The sequence below is a fragment of the Chondrus crispus genome, genomic scaffold (genome assembly GCF_000350225.1).
Source record: "Chondrus crispus Stackhouse genomic scaffold, scaffold_24, whole genome shotgun sequence".
NCBI lineage: Eukaryota > Rhodophyta > Florideophyceae > Gigartinales > Gigartinaceae > Chondrus > Chondrus crispus.
This window is the reverse complement of record NW_005179120.1, coordinates 172144-185166: the sequence shown is the minus strand read 5'-3', so window position 1 is coordinate 185166 and position 13023 is coordinate 172144. Positions and strand designations below refer to the sequence as shown.

General features: G+C 47.3%; 1 protein-coding gene across 1 annotated transcript; it reads left to right on the top strand.

Moving 5' to 3' along the window:
* Positions 1 to 636: 636 nt before the first annotated feature.
* Positions 637 to 2424, top strand: CHC_T00009196001 (Trehalase). Its single transcript, XM_005716038.1, has one exon. The coding sequence runs from the start codon at positions 637 to 639 to the stop codon at positions 2422 to 2424; it is 1788 nt and encodes a 595-aa protein (XP_005716095.1).
* The last annotated feature ends 10599 nt before the right edge of the window (positions 2425 to 13023 follow it).

Below are 13023 nucleotides of genomic sequence, written 5' to 3'. Positions count from 1 at the left end.
CATTGAGGAAGGAGGCAACTCTATTTTTTCAAAGTGAGCATCCTTTGTCAAAGGACATTAGGGATGATTTGGTCGAAATTTTGGACATTGAGATAGAGAATATTGCCGGCTACCGCAAGCGCTCTGGTCGTCAGTCAACCCTAGATTCATTTTTTCAGAGTTCCTCTTGAGTGACCCGTTAAAATTTTAATAAAAATATACCTTTTTTTCAGTGACCCTCTAAATTTTCGGGTCACTGTACAGGTAAGGTCACTATAGTGAGGGGGTCACTGTAAAAAGCAAAAGTGGGCCTTACGGCCACTCAGCGCAATGGTGGCAAGAAATTTTTTTCTAACGGTCACTATACCGAGGGGGGTCACTGTGACAAGGGGTCACTCTATCGATGTTTATCTCTGTATTGTATTACACGTCCATACACGTCCATACATGCCCTTCCACGCAATCCTTAGAGAGGCCCTCACACCCATCTCACGGTTGGAAATCTCTTCACCTTCGTAAGAAAGTCAACCATAGAGACCCTGCCCTTACACGAAGCTTCATCAGCTCCGCGATGGTTCATCTACTTCCCAAGGATCTGTTTTGAGACGTCAGATTCATCCGTGTGACTCGAGCACACCCGATTTTGCTGAATATACCATGGATCCACAGGAGCGAGATGAGAGATTTCCGTCAGCAAAAGTGTTTTGCAACCCAAAATTGCTGACTACTTTACAAAATTCTCCTTTCAGAAGTTCAAACGATTCCAAATCACTTGTGGATATGGAACTCAAGATGGACCCTGAAGATGTTTTGGAGTTGTTTCAAAGCTTCCCGGACGAACCTTCTCGTGACCAATACAACGAATTCGTCGACATGGTTTTTGAGCCTGAGGCTTCATCGAAAAGACTTGTTAGAAATGCAACACCAATGGACTTTAACCTCAAACCACCTTCGTTCCTGAACCGATTGCAGGAACCGAACGAGGAGCTGACCGCATTCGCAATAGACTTAAAGATGAGGTGGGTTAGTTTATGCAGAGAGTTTGTTTTTGGTGCAGACAATGAATTTGCCAAGCGGTCCAGTTTCATCCCACTTCCTTTCCAGTTCTTCGTCCCGGGAGGCCGATTCCGTGAGTGCTTCTACTGGGATACTTTATGGATCGTTAAAGGATTGATAGCGTGTGACATGCTGGAATCAGCGAAAGCAGCGGTCCGAAACCTTTTCTATCTCGTAAGTTGCATTGGTTTTGTACCAAATGGGAACCGCGTTTACTTCTTGAACCGAACACAGCCACCTTTATTGACGGAAGCTGTGAAAGTAGTGTATGATGCCATCGATAGTGCTTCGGAGCGTGTTGAATGGCTGGAAGAAGCCGTTCCGATTCTGGACAAGGAGTCCTCATGGATTCATGAAAAGCGCTCGTTGAGTTCGCACCATCCCGGGAAGGGTTTCGAAAATCGTTTACTATCTCTCTACTATGTTTCGACTCACCACGCACGACCAGAATCATTCGCAGAAGATTCTTTGAGTCTTCACCGCCGTCAGCAGAGATGCACTCCCTCGGATGACGATAGTCCCTCTTCAGTCTTTCAAAACCTGGCTGCTGCGGCAGAAAGTGGCTGGGACTTTTCTTCGCGGTGGTTTCCTAGCGCAGATGAAAGAGTTGTCGAGAACACACAGATTTGTAGTATTGTACCCGTCTGCCTCAATAGCATTTTGCTGAAAGCAGAAAAGGATTTGTCGTCGTTTCACGAGCTCCTTGCGAATCACCTAAGACCTCCACCTGATGAACTCTCCGATTCGTATGGAGAATATGTGGACAAGTTTGCAGACCATAAAAAGCATTTAGAGCTGTCTTCCCATTATAAGCAATTAGCGACAAGGCGCGAAGCCGATATGATGGACCTCCTATGGGATAAGGGAACGGGGTTTTGGTTTGACTACGATATCAAGTCATCAGTCCACTCAAGCGTAGTGTCTTGTGCCGGGCTAATGCCACTATGGGCAGGATGTAATGAGAAAAAATGGACAGCCTCAGACGCGAAAAGACTTGTTGCTTTTGTTTCGGATCATTCTGGCTTGTTGCAGAACGGAGGCTTGTCATGCACTACTCAAGTGTCCAAAGAACAATGGGACTTCCCAAACAGCTGGCCTCCGTTAATTGACCTTGTCGTTGAGGGGATGCAGCGGTTAGGAGAAAGGTTTCCAACAAGTCAAGGAAGAAAGATAGCACAGACGATTGCCAGTCGATTTCTGGAAACGGCTTGGCGAGGTTGGCGGGAAGACAATGTGATGCATGAGAAATACGACTCCAGGTACAAAACAGGGAAGATGGGCGTGGGCGGCGAATACGCACCACAGGTAGGTTTTGGATGGACAAATGGTTCTATTCTAAGGTTGCTTTGTGACTATGCTGGTACGTTTAACGATATCATAGCCTTCTAATGTCGGAAACGTGACTACTGTTTCGAAATATAATATGTTTACAAGCATGACGCACTGTTCTCTTCTTCTTGCATATAGCTTTCACCATCACTTTCGGCAGGGTCACCACCAGCTGGTTGGCTGTAATCGGATTTACAGGATCTTTGAGATCAATTCTCGACGGTGTCAACGACGTGTTTAAAGCGTCATCGATATTCACCATTGTGCACCATTTACACATATGTGTCCGTTATGACTCCTTCCCGAATTACATGGACACAGAACCATAAAATCATAGAGCAACAGCTCTTTCTGTCTAATGAACGAAATATCTGCACTCTTTGCTCTACCCTGCAACCGATTCTCTGCTTCTATTTCGTATTTGCGTATCAAACCACACACTCTGACATGTCGTTCGAAGGCGATGCTTGTCAGCAATCACGCGCAAATGAGATACTTTATTTCACAGTAACATGCAGGTTGCTTGCATATTACAAGAGCACTGCAAGACGAGAGGACCATTAAACTACCAGTCGAGCCGAGACTTCGTTGTAGCAGAGTCCGTTGAAAGGAGAAGGGAGTTCGTGGTGCAGTGGACAGACCATTCTGGGTCAATCAGCACTGTGAGGCCTAGGAGCCCGCTTCTTATTCTTCTTCCCATTCAAACCATACTCTTCTGTTTACGTTACATATATAATCACAATTTCGTTGATTACAGGAATTCGAGCAGAAGAGAATGGAAAGAGAAGCTAGATAAAATTTTGAAAGGTGCGAAGCTCCTCGAATCGATATGTAGGAGAATGGAGAAAGGAGAATGAACTAAACAGTTCATGGGCGATTCTCATCTTACGGGGTTTCCATGCCTGCAATATCCTCGGACGTATTGATCTGTACAACAGTCGCACTGAGGTCCTCTTCGAAACCATGTTTGCCGACGCTGTTGAATATGTACTTATTTTCTCTCTGAACACCGGTTGGTGTTGCGAACCATGAGGCCTTTTCACTTGCTGTTGGTTGTGGTGACGTTTCTTGCCCAAGAGACACCGGGTTTTGAAGAAGCGGGGGTGGTCTTTCCTCAGAAAGCTGTTGAGGTTCCTGTGACCGTTTTTGGTAAAGAGTAACTGGCAGTACAGATCCAGCTGTGGCATCAGTAAGTCCATTTTCGCCATCTAGCGTTTCAGCATTGATCTTTCGTACGATAGGGCGCTTATCAGTTCGATCATATGCATTCCCCCCATCATGCGGGCCCCCATGGCTCGTTGAAGACCCTTCGGAGGAAGACGTGTCCTCACTTTGGCGCCATGATAGAAGAACTCCACCTACTACAAGTAAGATGGCAATTAAACCAGCCGATACACATATTCCTATTACAGCCGATTTGGGCAGACTAGGAGCGGTTTCAGACGCAGCTTTGTTGTCATTACTTTGCACGGAACCGGAAGAATTAATGATCGTTGACTCAAGAATTTTCTTCAGCTCGGTGCTACCTCCTGGACCGAAAAGCGGAAGCAATGCAGACTTATTGCCTACTGTGCCCACAAACACCAGTGATCGTCGCAGTTCTTTCCGTAGAATGGTCTTCCATTTGGTAGTTTCAAAAGACATGTCTTTATCCTGAAGAGCGTTAATGAGAGTGCTCACAGCCCCTGCGGCTGCTATACCTGTGCTTATGGATCTGTAACGGTATGAATATGGTCCAGAAGTGTATGCACTTATAACACGCAAGCCAGGAGCAAAGACATCAAAATTTCTTACGCACGACTCTTTCATGCTTGGGATGTGCAACCTGCCACTGTCTCCCACTCCATATAGACCAACTGAAAGATATGAGCTATCCCTGCCATGACAACCAGAAGCTGATGATAAAACCACTGCACTTTTTATGGATGTTTCTTTCATAATGCGGGAGAGGGGCCTTAGTAGATTCTTTGGGTGCTCCGGAACATCCACAATCACAAAAAACCTCGCACCCGTATTCCTTACCATGTGATTATGCATCCAAGTTAGAGCTTTTCTGAACGTTTCAGTCGACGCAGTCGTATTGCAAGTTTCTACTGGAAGAGGAACTACGATTGCATGCTTCACTGCTCCTAGGTTCTTCCCAACTATGGCTGCTGCGATTTCGGTGCCTCTTGAATTACAAAAGGGATCGATGTATGAAGCGTTAAGATGTACGGAGAGATCACTTAGGCCCGAAAGGTCCAGACCTCGACCTTGAAGTTCCGCGTGTTGTGTATATGGAGCTGAAGAAAGCACGTATACAAAGTTCATGGTTGTTTTCGGTTCTACCTTGGAAGAATGAATCTGTCCAGCTGTCATTGCTGCTGTATTCCAGGAAATTCGCGTTGGGAAGCCAAGATGTATCGCACTTGACGATATATTGATGTCCCGAGGTACGGCAGAGACGCCAACAGAGACTAGAAAGAAAACATTTGCTCTCCTCAGAATAGGGATTTGAACTTGCAAATCTTTCACCTCGTGTGAATTTCGAGTGTTTGAAGATGTAGACACAGCTACGATCAGACCTGGATCCGTAGAACGTGGATCATTCATAAACGCATGTATTGATATTCCCGGCCTGGCTGAGGAAGAGTTGTGATCACCTTCTTTGTGGCCTGGTGAAACAGAGACTTTAAGACCATTTAAGAAGTCATTCGTATCATTTTGAGGTGACCTCATACCATTTTTCCGTGTTTTATCACCAACCGTTCCATCAAAGTGGTCTTTGTGGTCTTTGTAAAGAAAGACGGAATCAACTTCATTTTCTGCGCTATTGGAAACCAATCGCTGTCCCTTGTAGATGGTTGAACCCCGCCAGATCCTGTACGTTGCAGTTTGACCAACTTGGAGACTCCTATACTTGCTATGGACAGGGCTTGTCACAGGGGACGGAATGGGATCCCTCTGATACGTTTCTTTGTCGTTACTTGTGACAGATGTAGGCGTTGCACTAGGACTACGAGTATGCAGAGATGACGGTGTTGCATTCAAAAGTACTGTGCGACTCGGTTCCGGGTTTGAACTTGGAGTTTTTTTGAAGACCTTTTCCTTCTGTGGCTGCACATAAAAAAGAGATGAAAAAGATGGCTCGACAGAGAAAGAAAATGGACTTCTTTCTATCTCAGATTCCGCCTCTGGTGTACTTTCGGAACGGCTTCCGAGGGCGAAACCATAATTGTCCAAGTATGGTCCTGTCGATGGGGCAAGCAACTGAAGTGCTTTCGTATCGTATTTCAGGCGGTGATCTTCCTTTGATTGATCGATATGCGAAAACATTCGTGGGTTCTCTTTATGAATGGATATCTCAGAAGCCCTTCTGCCAGCGAGCGATGTGCTGAATCCCGATGCTTCTTTAGCCTTATAAGGTCTTGGGGCTTGTGATGCGTGCGGTAAAGATCCCGGATGGATATGTTCATATTCCCTGCTCAATTTCGGCAAGTAGTGGTCGAAAGAAACGTCTTCGACAGTGGGCATATGAGATTGTGCCCGAGAAACTTTCACATGTTCTTCAAACTCCTTTTTCCGCACAGATAAAGGAAGAGGAGATGTAATTTTGGCGTATGCAGTGGCAGTTTCCCAGGAAAAACTGGAACCAGTGAGGATGGAAAGCATGCCATTTCTGCTCAAATCATCTTTCTCTATCAAGTTCGGGCCGCTAGTTGTTTGTAAGTGATCCAGATGATATAAACCCCTGGCAGAACGGGCAACCAAAGCCACGATGGAGGCGATTAGCGCGAAATTAAGACATATTTTTCTCAGCATCACTTGGCTTCGTATTGCGATCCCGAGAAGATCAATGCAATAACTCTGTTCGCAAGAAATAATAATCAAGCAAACTTTGATGCCCTCACGTGGCGTGAAGGAGCAGGTTGAAGAACACTTGACATTCTCAAGTTCTTTTGCAATGCTCAAGACTTTCAGAGAGTTTCTGTTGACTCCGGTAGGTTTCGTTTGTGTAGCAGCATACAATAGTCTTCATTTTAGTGCAAAACCAGTATCTCATTTGCTCCGCCAAATGCAGCTGTGAAACTGAAATCACAAATCGGAAGGCCATAGTGTATTTTGCCCCAAAATGAACATATTTCGATGAACCATTGCCGCAGATGCTTTATGGGTTCATCAAGGCAAGCAGGAAGAGGCATACGTCAGACGTGTGATCAGAGCCCATCTAGATAAGGCATTAAGGTATCTAGAAGTAAAGACAGCTGATAGGTTTGTGATCACGAGTATTAGTAAAATGAGAATAAGCAGTTCATTTCAGTGAACTTAACCATTTGCAAACAGAGGATTTGCATGCTACAGTACAGTGTTATAATGTATCACTCTCCTGGCAAACCGTTGAGTCGTTGGCTTCGTTACGAGAGCCAACGAGCCAGTTGCGAAATCCGGCTATAGAAACTGCACGATCCTTATTCATGTGCTTCTCTTAGCAACTGTCGATCAGTGCTTGAAAGGGGCCGCTGAAGAATGTTCTCATATGTATTTCAACAGGTGCTGTCGTCGTAGGTGACACGCTATCTCTAGAGGCTGTGAACTTTATCAAATGTGGACGTACGATTTTACTGGTTAATGAGAGACTTCATCGAGCAGTTTCTCAGCTGTCCTGATGGCCAGAGTTTCACTCCCTTGCCAGGAATCGACATTATACTGCTCTGTTGTGAATATGTCCGAGTCGGACACATTATGGACATAGATGGTCTGGCAACGTCTCATGCAAACAACAGCAATGAAAAACCCTTTGCCCCTGCGGATGGTTTCCGCGACGGTCTTCCCTTTTTTCTGCACAGATGCAGCTCCTGTACTACTGTGTTCGAATTCCTGAAGTGTTTGTCAAACTGGCAGTCTACCTCAACGTTTGGCGGATACGACCCTTTCAGGTATGTCTTTGTTTAAGGCCGTTTGCATTCTGATCAAATCAGGGACCTGACATGGAATTGGAGCACATCACTCCATGTCCTGTGCCCTTCTGGGCGGCTCACTTCTGAAAAGGGGTGAATTATGAAGAACCACTCCAGCGTCCTCCCGCTCTCAGAACTCAACATCTCCCTGAAATACCACCCTCTGCCCATCTCATATATTTCTCCACTCTCTGAACCATCTAACGCTATCATAGACTGTGGCTCTTGCAGCCTGAGCGGACATGCCCCGCTCAATGCGCGCTCAAACGATTGCGCACAACAAGAGGTTGGCAAAACGAAAAGCCGAACGTGCCAAGCGAGAAAAAGCCCACGGACTACTGGTACGCGGCATTTCCGCAAGAGCGGTATCATCTGAAACCGGCGTTCCCTTTCTGTTGTGTGTACTGTATAAGGCGAGCCTTGATGCAGAAAGACGCAAAAGGGCTTGAAAAGGTGCTCCATCCTGAGTCTAACTTCGCAGGCCGCCGTACAATTTCATCGAAAGCTGAGGAAAGCCTCGTCGTGGAAAGGACATTAGAAGCGGCTGAGAAGGGGTTTGCAGTAAACTGCGCAATCATGAAGAGTGTGCAGGGGAAAATTGCGGAGGACGGCCGTAAATCGTTTTCTAATGGTGTTCCCTCTTCCGACGCGATACGGTTGTTTCGAGCCCGTCATCAAGAACTGACATTTCGTACGGCGGAGCAGGTCTCGCCCTCTACCGGGCGGCATTCCGGTCAAGTGCGCGAGGACCCATACTCGGACGCTTGGGATGATATCCCGATAGCATCATGGGGCAGGGCACGAAGAAGGGGCGATGTCGAGGCCGGGCGAAGGGAGTTGGTCGCACGGGAGAACGAAAATGGCGGTACAGGGGGCGGTCGCGATATAGTGCTACCCTGTGTCAGTGGGCCGAAAACGGCACTATATCGAACCAGGCACTGTAAGATAATGAGATTTACGGCTTTTTTGCAGCCACTCCCTTGCGCATCACTGCTCAGCAAGACCGCTCGCAGGACGCCATCACTCATACTTTGCATCTTCACTACAGACTCAAGTCTAATCAAGCATTTCTGTTATTAGTACACTGATCACAGCAATTAACCTGGGCCAACTTAATTCTGAGGCCCCTTTTTCAGGTCTATAACCATGTTTAACATCGTCCGGATTAATTGTGAACCCAGATTAATATATGGTCAAATCAGATATAACATGGTCCAGTTTATTTGTGAACCACTGGATTAACCTTGATTTCTAACATTGCTGACAAGTATTCAAGAAATTACGGCTCTACTTCTTGCCCATTGAAATGGACACGATGCTTGGATATTATTGTCTGCAGCTCAGAAAAGAGCTGCTTCTCCTCCCAAAGACCATATCGAGGCGGCGACATGCGTTCTCGCCCTTTTTGAACTCTAAAGGCGACTTATCATAAGACTGTTTTCTCCAGGTCAAAACCAATAATAACCTGGTCCAGTTTATTTCTGAACCCAGGTTAATATATAGACCAAGGTTAATTGCTGTGATCAGGTGTAGCTGCCGAGCCGTCGCATTGACTCCCTCCTTTTTCGCAGCCATAAATGCCAGCCTACACTTTTGCAGATGTCCAATTGCATCATCGACCCTGCGTTTTTCTGCCATAGTCTCTATTCTAGTAAGCAACTGCATAATATCTTTCCGCGGCAGCAGCGGTTCTCGGGCAGTACGTCCATCCAACTGCCTTGCCTCTCTGGAGACCCTTCATTTTTGGCCAAAATTCGTGCCACCCCTAGAAGGGTAGCACTATATCGGAGCTGGCACTAACAAAGATGGCACTATATCGCGACCCCCCCTGTATCAGGATTGATGCGTTTGCCACACTTGCGTTGAACGTGCCTCGCGTTCGATTCATATTTGACCCCTTTTTGTGATTTTGAAGCTCCTCCGGGCCTCGGCGCGGGCAAGAATCTGCCGTTTTGATTTGTAAATTCAATGATTTTCGCTGTCCTGAAAACCCTGTAGAATTGAGCTGCCCAGAAGGGTACTGTTGCATTGTTAGATGAGCGAGGCACAGCATCTCACCGCCGGTGTTTCAGGATCGGGATCTGCCCAGATAAATGATCCCGATTGGTATACACTGTACGGTGGTGTCAGCTCCGTGCAAGGAAGTATCGTTGAACAGAGGCTTAATGTTGTCCGCCGGCAGACCGTCGGAGGCGGACTGGGCGACGGAAGGGCGTAGTCTGATACAATTCCCAACCCCTCGAGCAGGGCGAGTCTAGGGACGCTGCGTGGGGGCGAGGACGCGAACGGGTATCGATACGTCCCCGTCCGTTGGAGGGGAGGAAGACGGAGGCTGTGAGGACCGTTGTCGGGGATACAAACTGTAGGGGAAAAGTGTAGAGCTTCTGAAGTCTATATGAGCGTAGGCAGGAACGCGAAAGGGAAAGGCGACATCGATTGAAGGAGAAGGTCTGAGTTTGCGTCTGTTTCCGTCGCTGTTGTAGCTGTTTGCTACTGAATTGTCATTTACTCGGATCGTTGATAGCGGCTGAGGTCCGCTGTACGGCTGTTTGTCGTTGTTGTCGCTTTTCCGGTGACTGATCGCGCGCACCCTGCTTTTTGGAAGCGCTAAACTAAAGTGAAGATTGTTTTATGTGTCTGTACAATCTCTGGCAGGCTATTCCGGAGCGATTTGGACGAGACTGCGCTGTTTAATTTCTGCGAATACGCATGCAGGTTGTACCTGAAACAGTACCGTTCGAACGGTACCTTCGAAGGTAACGGTACCCTCGGGGGTACCTTCGTAGTACGAAGTTCGTACTGTATAAGAATCACACCGCTGCCGTCGACGATAGGGGAAGTTAATTCTTGAGCGATTGGTGCCCTGCAAGTTCTTCCGGGGGGATAAGGGCCTATGTAATTGTGTGATTGCCACCCTGTCCGCTGCTGCATGTACGGTATTTAAAACAATGTACAATGCGACTGTGCTGTAGGTGAAATCTTGGCCGTTGCCCTTTTTTCATGTACGGTTGTGCACATTGCCTTCAAAACATTCCGCATGAGTATACAAATGGGAGTCGGTGTGGAGCCACTGCGACGGCAATGGCAACATGCAGCGTACCGTGCGGCAGCGGAAGATTTTACTTGGGTTAGAGCTTTCGCAGTTTGTGCGTGCACGCGTTTTGGGATGCAGTCCGCTTAACAAGTTCTTCGATGACTGAGATTGTGTGGACAAAGAGGTAATCGAGAGTCTCAAATGTTAGGGGAACTAGGTGCCCTCTCACATCTCGAACTGGGCTGGTGACAACTGTAGATGAGCAAAGCGTTGCAAATGGGGCTGGGGTCCCCGTGGAGCTTGAATGCGTCGGCTGTTTTACTAGCGCGTGCGTCATCGCGAGCCTTATTTGTGAGGCTCTGCGATAGGGGCGCTGTACCCTGGCATGGTATGCAGTAGACTTACCCGGGAGTATGCAGTACCTGGAAGAGGATTGGTAGGCTGAACGGAGACGCCAGCGGGCACAGGATTGTGCCCGGGACCAGGAATGACGTTTCAGAGCCACTTGCGAGGGCGACAGGTTTGAAGGCGTGTCGGGCAAATGCGTTTTGTATGTTGTCGCGGCTTTGTGTTACGAAACGACATGCGATATGCTTGGACACCGTGGCGTACTCTACGGGAGATTCATAACTGCGGAGTAATGCGGGCATCGCATGGGAGTGATTGGATCGTCAAACACAGGTTCGCTCAGGTGCTGTCGTACAGTGTGCGAAACGCAAATAAATACACCCATCGTCGGAAGGGTTTTCAAGCAACACAGGCCGAAAACATAAAAAAGCACACTGTATGATATCGCAAAACACACGGTGGGACCGATTCCGGGCTCAGATTGGCTCTACCATAAAAGCATGGACCGCAATTTTTAAAAACCTTTGCGAAACGCAAATAAATACGCGAAACGCCATAGAGTACAGTACCAAAAAAGTCTTTATTTTAGTACTTTGTCGCACGGCCTTGTCCATTCAGCACTGCAAGCAGACGGCGAGGTATGCTACGATAAAGGCTCTGTAGGAGTTCTCCACTAATTGTCGCCCATACCTCCTCAATGACCTCCTTAAGTTGGTCTCCAGTATCGAACTGCCTTTGACGAAAATAAACGCGGCGCGCCATGATGCCCCAAAGGTTCTCTAATATATTGAGATCAGGCGACTTTGCCGGCCAATCTATAGTCCTTACACCCTTCTGAGTTAGCCATGAGCGCGTATATGTAGACCTATGGATAGAGGCACCATCTTGCTGGTAAACGCAAGTGGCCATTTCGCCATACATCTCCGCTGTGAAGGGAAGTAAAGCTTGGTCGAGGGTTGCACAGTACTTGCGAGAGTCTTGATTTCCATTTAAAAAGACCAACGGGGACACCCTGTACGAAGAAATACCTCCCCAAACCATGACTGATGCTCCTCCATTTTGTCTTTTCGAAAAACCTTTCATCTTTCGGGAGATCATGCCAATAGCATGCGTTGCCGTCAGGGCCGTCGAGTTGAACTTCTTTTCGTCACTAAAAATTACCTTGCTCCAAAAATGATCTCCTTTTCCAATAAAGCGACGTACCCATTTCACTCTATTTTAGCGGTGTAGCGCAGTCCTCATGGGTGCGGTTGTCATTTTGTTATACTTCAGGTGTGGAGTTGTTCTTAAAATTGTTGAATTCTGCGCACTCGTACCGGTAGTCCGAGGTCCTTCTTTAGATCTCGAGCTGAAAAGTTTCCTGTGGATGCCTTTCCGATCATGGCTTCTCATGGCGGACGGTGAGCTTTCGACCAGTTACATGGGCACGAGCACGAGAGGTACGACTCGGATTCTTTAAAAAGGGCTGTATGGCTCCTACGGATCTTCCCAACTCCTTAGATATATCCCGTAAGGACATTAGTTGATGGTGCAAGGCCAGGATCTGGCCCTGCTCGATGTCGCTGAGTGGCGGTCCTCTTGGCATTATGAATGCTAACTGCTCGCTCGTAGTGATGTAGAACGATGCTCAGGCCGAAGGCTACAGAACTATGTCCTTTATTGTTTTCAAAAGAAGAGTACGCGCCAATTGCCCGCACTTTTTGGTACTGCACTCTATGGCGTTTCGCGTATTTATTTGCGTTTCGCAAAGGTTTTTTAAGATTGCGGTGCATGCTTTTATTGTAGAGCCAATCCGAGCCCGGAATCGGTCCCGCCGTGTGTTTTGCGATATCATACAGTGTGCTTTTTTTTAGGCTTAATGCTGCAATCAGTAGGGGGACAAGGTCAAAATCTTTCGGTGTCAGGGGGGGACACATGATATTGTATCGATACAGTAGGAGACAGGTGCATTTTGTTTCGATAAAGGGGGGGGACAAAAAAAATCGACCCAAATAGGAGGGGGAATTTGGATTTCCGACTCGCACTTTTCGCGGAGTTGTTACAATGGTAGGGGGACTCTGATTTCTTGATCATTTTGGGGGGGGGACTAGGCTACCGTAAGCAATGTACGCAAGGGTGCTTTTAGTAGCCCTTCAATCCCCTCCTTGCAACCATCGAACATGCTACGACGTTCGCCCTGCGCTGGTACCGCTTTCTAGGACGGGAAATGCGAGATGGTAATGCCTCTGCTTTAATGCCTCTGCTTTTTCCATCTCGTCTTTTAACTTTTTCAAAAGGGATGTGGAGGGAGATACCCTCTGATCCGGGGTTTTCCTGCTCCAGCTGGAGCACAAAAACTAG

Bases quoted from the DNA above. Each gene is read 5' to 3' on its own strand.
- CHC_T00009196001 (XM_005716038.1), top strand. From the start codon at position 637: ATGGATCCACAGGAGCGAGATGAGAGATTTCCGTCAGCAAAAGTGTTT.